Below are 6,977 nucleotides of genomic sequence, written 5' to 3'. Positions count from 1 at the left end.
TGGCTATACTATTGGAATTGCTCTAAGATACTCGCAAGTAGCATTGCATCTGCACCGGAATTTGGATCCGATTAGGCCTAGATCCGATACCAAAATTGTACAAAGTCACGATTATTAAGCCTCAACTAAAATGCCCCCATGCAGTCCTGTCCGGTTGACTGGCTCGCGTGAAAACGGAAGTTCCGGAGCGCCGAGACATTGACCTACCCACATTTTCTGCTACTACTCCACAAACATGGAGTATAACATAGCTTAAACTATTCGTCTTTTTTGCGGCGGAGTAGCATTACTTGTTTCCATTGCTGTTTCAAGCTGTCACACTGATTTGAAGGTTGCGAGTTCGTAATTTAGTACTGTACTCCCATTCAAGCCTGCTCTTGCAGTTGGTTTCCAGTCACCAAGCCATGTCCTGAGTTCCAGAGAGTTCATCAGAGGAGAGAGGATGAGGACGTATGCGCGCGTCCTCCTCCTCCTTGCCGCGACCGCCTTCGTCTCCATCTCGATCGCTACCGACACCATCGACCTGACAGCGTCCATCACCGGCAACCAGACGCTCGTCTCGGCCCGTGGCGTGTTCAGGCTGGGCTTCTTCACCCCGCCCGGCAGCTCCGACGGCAGAACCTACATCGGCATTTGGTACGCGAGCATCCCAGTGCAGACCGTCGTGTGGGTCGCCAACCGCCAGGACCCTGTCGTCAGATCCCCCGGCGTCCTCAAGCTCTCCACCGACGGCCGCCTCGTCATCGTCGACGGCCAGAACACCACCGTGTGGTCCTCGGCCGCGCCCACCAGGGACACAACAAGCCGCGCCACCGCTCGGCTTCTCGACAGCGGCAACCTCGTGGTAAGCCACGACGGGAGCGGCTCGCCGGAGAGCGCGGCGTGGCAGAGCTTCGACTACCCGACGGACACGCAGCTCCCCGGCATGAAGATCGGTGTGGACCACAGAACCGGCATCGACAGGAACATCACGTCGTGGAGCAGCCCGAGCGACCCGTCGCCGGGGCCCTACACGTTCAAGCTGCTCCCGGCCGGGCTGCCCGAGTTCTTCCTCTTCCGTGGCGCGGCCAAGATCTACGCGAGCGGGCCCTGGAACGGCGTGGGGCTCACCGGCGTGCCGGACCACCTCAAGAACTGGGACTACACGTTCACCGTGGTGTCGAACCCCGACGAGACCTACTGCGCCTACTACATCGCCGCCTCGTCGCCGCTGCTGTCGCGGTTCGTGGTCGACGGCGCGGCGGGGCTGCTGCAGCGGTACGTGTGGGGCGGCGACGGCGCGTGGAACAGCTTCTGGTACCACCCGACGGACCCGTGCGACAGCTACGCCAAGTGCGGGGCCTTCGGCTTCGGGCACTGCGACACCGCCCAGACGCCGGAGTGTCGATGCCTGCCGGGGTTCCAGCCCCGGTCGCCGCAGCAGTGGAGTTTCAGGGACGGGTCTGCTGGCTGCGTCAGGCGGACTAACCTGAGCTGCGGCGACGGAGACGGGTTCTGGCCGGTGAACAACATGAAGCTGCCGGAGACGACTGGCGCGACGGTGCACGCCGACATGACGCTGGACGAGTGCAGGCAGGCGTGCCTGGCGAACTGCAGCTGCAGAGCGTACGCCGCCGCGAACGTTAGCGGCGGCGTCAGCCGCGGCTGCGTCATTTGGGCGGTCGACCTGCTCGACATGAGGCAGTATCCGGTGGTCGTGCAGGATGTGTACATCCGGCTCGCGCAGTCAGAGGTTGATGCCATGATCAAGGTCCAATCAGGTTTGAACTTAATCTGCCTCATCATTTTTTGGTACTAGTACCACGATTTGTCCTGTTTCAACCAGTTCCCTTCTTCATAATCGTTGCCAAATGCAGCCAATTAATTTCAATCGAAGTTGAAAAGCTCACACCTGATATGTAAATGCACATGGAAGTACTAAGTCCACACAAGATAGAATAGAGATATAGAATTTTTGTTCAGAAAATTAGAATGGATCGTTGAGTGAAAAAGGAGAAAAGAATGACAGAAGACGCGACTCTACTAGTCTTTACTCTTGTGGTTTCCTCGGTTTTTGTTTCTTACTCGGGATCTTGCTTTTCATGGTTCTTATCTCGGCAACTCGTGATTTTCGCGAGAGAACCAAATCCAAGTTGGTGAAGATCATGATTTGGGCTGGCATAGTAGTTATTACCTTTGCAATTGCGGTTCGAATCTAAGTAAATGTGTGATGTTGAACTGTTGAAGTGTTAAACTGAATCACCAAGCTAAGTTTAATTGGTTTCAGGCAAACGCCGACGCCCAATGGTGATCGCCGTCGCTGCGACTATTTCTGGTGTGCTTCTTCTGGGAGCCGTTGGCTGCATCTGTTTCTGGAGAAACAGCGTGAGGAGGAAGGGTAAGCGTCAGGCGCCACAAACGGCGCCAGGCAGTGGGGACAATGTGCTTCCATTCAGGGTCAGGAAGCACACTGATTTGAGCCCAGCACGGGATCAACGGCTCAATGAGAACAAGATGTGCGGCGAAGACGACATCGATCTTCCATTGCTTGATCTAGCGGTGATTATTTCCTCCACGGACAACTTCGCAGCGGAGAGTAAGCTAGGAGAAGGTGGATTTGGCCCTGTTTATCTGGTAAGATAAAATCAGAGTGAAAGTAGGATAACTTTGTTTTTTGCTAATGCAAGTAGGATAACTTCTGCTACTGCATTACTCTGCATGTAATGTAATTTTGTGCTTGCAAAATGATAATGAACAGGGAAGGCTTGAGGATGGGCAAGAAGTAGCTGTGAAGAGGCTATCTACGAAATCATCACAGGGAGTTGAAGAATTCAAGAACGAGGTGAAACTGATTGCCAAGCTTCAGCACAAGAACCTGGTGAGGCTGCTCGGCTGCTGCATCGACGGCGATGAGAGGTTGCTGGTGTACGAGTTCATGCCCAACAACAGCCTGGATACCTTCATATTTGGTCAGTTCATTTGTTACAGGGTAGAAAACTCGTAGCTACTACTTTGATCGATAAAATGTACACACTCACACAGTAAATTTATGTGGCTGGATGTCTTATGCAGATGCAGAAAAGCGCAAATTGCTAGAATGGAACAAACGCTTCGAGATCATCCTAGGGATCGCACGGGGCCTGCTCTACCTCCACGAAGATTCAAGGTTCAAGATCATCCACAGGGATATGAAGGCAAGCAACGTGTTACTGGACAGGAACATGGTCCCCAAGATATCGGACTTCGGCATCGCAAGGATGTTCGGAGGTGATGAGACCACGGCGTACACCCTGAAGGTCATCGGGACATAGTGAGTATTATCTTCTGAAATCCTCATCCTGTATTTGTAGTTGGGCTGTCATATACTGACTTGTGAGGTGGTGGTCTTTTCAACAGCGGATACATGTCTCCAGAGTACGCCATGGAAGGCGTGTTCTCCATAAAATCCGACATCTACAGCTTCGGCGTCATGGTGCTTGAGATAGTCAGTGGGAAGAAGATTCGAGGCTTTTACGATGCCGACCTTGGTCTAAACCTTTGCGGCTGTGTAAGTACCAGCATTATCAACTGCTGGTCAATGTTTCATCAATTGTGGTACTGATGTACAATCACTTTGATCATTTTTCAGGCGTGGATGCTGTGGAAGGAAGGCAGGAGCTCCGAACTTCTGGATGAGGCGATGGGCAGCAGCTGTGATCACGGTCAGGTGCGCCGATGCATACAGGTTGCTCTCATGTGTGTTGACGTTCAGCCTAGGAGCAGGCCGCTGATGTCTTCAGTTGTCATGATGCTGGCCAGTGAGAATGCCACCTTGCCGGAGCCAAATGAGCCTGGAGTGAACGCCGGGAGGAACACCTCTGACACGGGATCATCGCAAACTCAAAGCGAATTCACCGTAACCACGACGGATACTAGTTAGTTTGGAATGGAACACTGTACAGGCTAGAATGAAATCTTCAGTTTTATTTCCTTAACCACTAGCTTCTACGGTATATAAAACAAAGACAACGGGCCACATAGAGTTTTCCGTTGGAAAGCTGATACGGACAGTCTTGTAACAATGAACATATGGATTCATACCATGGAGCTCAATATGTGGTCTTGGACCGGAAGACTCCTTGCCGTGTTGATGTAAGATGCACAAAGGCAAAAAAAAAAAAAAAAAAAAAAAAACTTATAACTGGGCTGAGCAAGATCATTCAAAGCAATTCTGCTCCTGAAATTAAACCATGCGTTTTGCTTTTGTTCTAGAAAATAATGGCAAACTGCAAGTGTATGCTTCGGATTCTGGCAAACATATCTTCATATTTTGTGATCCAACATGACAAACAATTCCTCATAGCGAGGGTAAGAGCATCTCCACTCGTCTCCCCGACTAGGCCGACTAGGCCCCCGAGGGACGTTTTTTCCATCCGGACGGCGTAATTCGGCCCAGTGGCGCCCCCGGTTCCTCGTTTTCGTCCGGATTTGGGCCTAAATTCATCCGGTGATCTCACGCCATCCCCGGCCCCCCGGGGAGCGGTCGGGGACTCCGGACGAAACGAAAGCGCGCGAAACAGCGAGGAAACTTCCCGCGCGTCTGGTGGCCCCAACTTGTCGGCGAGAGACCACGATCGTCGTCCTCATCGCATCGTCTTCCGCGCGCTGTAAAAGCCTGCCGCCGGTCAGCATTCGCCGGCCGCGTAGCTTCCACGCGGCGAGTTAATGCCATCGCCTCGGTATCACGCGCGCCTACCTCTATTTATCGCCGAACTACCGCGTCTGCCCCGCATTCACCTCTCCTCTCTCTCGCATTCCACCAAATCTTCCCCCGAACTCGAAGAGGTAGCAATGGCGAACGACGGTGCGGCCAAGAACGGCTCCTCCACGCGGCGGGCTACCCGGCGCCGCCGGACTTCCGCGCACCGGGGGGATGGAGGCTGAGCGCAGGCGGCGTGCCGATCCCGCCGCCGCCAACGGGGGGGGGACTCGAAACGGCGATCAACGAGGTGCTCGCCACTCTCGGTGACGAGCGGCCGCGCGGATCCGCGTTTCTTCCCCGACAACCACGAATCGTGGGTCGCGTTCTTCCGGCGCAGGTATGAACGCGAAATCCGTGCGTACGACGGCCCTCCTCCTCCTCCGGCAAGGAATAACGCCGCCGGCCGTCGCCGATGCTGGAGCGCGCCTGAGCGCACCCTCGCAAATGTGCTCGCGCACATCGAGGCCGGGAACTCCCCCGTCCTGGGGATGCCGCCGCCGGTGGCGCCTACCGTGTCGCACCGGCACGGTAGTTAGTTTGCACGAACTACCGTCCTCCTCGGCCTATTTATGCACGAGGAGGATGGTGTCCTTCTGGGGCGAATTTTAATGATATTTAACATATAGAGGCGAGTTCGTGCATAAATAGGCCGAATTCGTACATATATTTGAATATCATTAAAATTAAAATATATGTACGAATTCGGCCTATTTATGCACGAACTCGCCTCTATATGTTAAATATCATTAAAAATTCGCTTATGTTTGAACGAACTCGCCAATTTTGTCTGAATTCGCCGAAGTCCGTTACATCCATCCTGGACTCGCGGCTGGAAAGATGGGCCTCCCCAGGCCAAATTTTCCTCTAATCCGGATGACAATATCGCCGGATTTGGGCGTGGGGAGCCCAAACGGCTGGAGATGCTCTAAATATGCATTGTATGCAGGGCCTGAGGTACAGCCCTGATTCCCCGGTTGGCAGATTCCAGATAAAGAACTAACTACAGATACCAGACTACACACTATCGACGAGACAAAAATCTTCAAGTCCGGCTGTCCTGGATCACCAACTAAGGTGCGACCCGAGCATGCGGAAGCTATGGTGATCTGAGCATTGGCACCCAATGGCCATCAGTTCTCTGGCCAGGCGGCAGCCACCTAAGAGACCAAGAAGCTTCGACCTTCAGTATCCTGTCTGAGGCACTGACACTGCCTCCAGTGCCATGCCCTGCACCTTCTGGCTATGTCATATGGCGCTGAACGTATCCATCTAGGGTAGCCACTGCAGCGTGGTTGTGGTTGTGGAAGCACGATTTTTGTGCACCTTTTCACCCTGCTCTATCACATTCTATGACCCTACATCTCGTATTCATACTTCAAATCGTAGCTAGACTGATCCTGAAATAGAGCTCTCACTATACTTTGGCAACCTCTGAATAGTTTGATTGCTAAAAGGCCTGCTATATAAGAGAACCAACAATATCTGACAGGTATCTGACTACAGATTTAGACCATCAGACTTAAGAAAATTCAGGGAAACCTAGCAAAATGAGATTTCAGAATGAAGTGCTGTCACAATATTTACTGCGTTTAAATTTGAAACCAGAATCAGTGGTAACATGTATGATGAAGTTAGCACATGAAATATCAGCATACCAGACAATAACACATTATTGAACTCGTTTTTCATCAATCATACAAAGGGCATTCATAACTGTTGTTAACAAACACAGCCATAACTTTGCAATGCATCCTTGCATGTTTATATCAAGACAGAATAAGACATTATCTCAGAACTTGGAAAGGCCCAATAGAAACGTGATTGTAGGTGGCGTAAAATGAATTACCACAGAAGTTCATTTAGTTCACTACTCTACAAAAATCTATGAAACTGATTGCACGACATGACCAGGTCTTCCAGCGTTTTATCACCTTGGACCAGATAGACCCATCTCTATATAAAACAAATGAAGTATACATCAGAAGAGTGAACACCTCAATAGAACATTCATTCTTCAAATTTAAACATGGATGCATACAGCGTTAACAGTAGCCCTGATAAGAAGAGGTAACTTTACAAAATTTGACTGTCTACCGACATAAACACTATGGCTAAGACAGGTCTCTGAGTAATACGCATGCAGCATATCCACAATAGCCAAGCACCCACCTTAAGACATTTGTGTAAATGTTTCACGTATCATCATTTTCATCTGACAAAAGAAGAATGGCAATATTGTAAACTACACTGGCAAGCA

At 51.3% G+C, this 6,977-nt stretch overlaps 1 protein-coding gene across 1 annotated transcript; it reads left to right on the top strand.

Annotated features, from left to right (window-relative positions):
- The first annotated feature begins 287 nt into the window (after nt 1-287).
- On the top strand, nt 288-4,104 carry LOC124688014 (receptor-like serine/threonine-protein kinase SD1-8). Its single transcript, XM_047221729.1, has 6 exons — nt 288-1,760; nt 2,267-2,613; nt 2,738-2,948; nt 3,052-3,289; nt 3,376-3,526; nt 3,608-4,104. Exons 1-6 carry the CDS (start codon nt 443-445, stop codon nt 3,896-3,898), a joined length of 2,556 nt encoding a protein of 851 aa, XP_047077685.1. The 5' UTR covers nt 288-442; the 3' UTR covers nt 3,899-4,104.
- Nucleotides 4,105-6,977: the final 2,873 nt, after the last annotated feature.

This window comes from Lolium rigidum, chromosome 2 (assembly GCF_022539505.1).
Source record: "Lolium rigidum isolate FL_2022 chromosome 2, APGP_CSIRO_Lrig_0.1, whole genome shotgun sequence".
NCBI lineage: Eukaryota > Viridiplantae > Streptophyta > Magnoliopsida > Poales > Poaceae > Lolium > Lolium rigidum.
The sequence above is the reverse complement of the archived record's forward strand: the minus strand, read 5'-3'. Positions and strand labels throughout refer to the sequence as shown.

What these genes read in the sequence shown, in the direction of transcription:
- LOC124688014 (XM_047221729.1), top strand. Translation starts at nt 443, where the DNA reads ATGAGGACGTATGCGCGCGTCCTCCTCCTCCTTGCCGCGACCGCCTTC. An exon ending in GATTTGGCCCTGTTTATCTG is followed by an intron (nt 2,614 to 2,737) that starts GTAAGATAAAAT and finishes GATAATGAACAG; the next exon opens with GGAAGGCTTGAGGATGGGCA. An exon ending in CCTGGATACCTTCATATTTG is followed by an intron (nt 2,949 to 3,051) that starts GTCAGTTCATTT and finishes TGTCTTATGCAG; the next exon opens with ATGCAGAAAAGCGCAAATTG.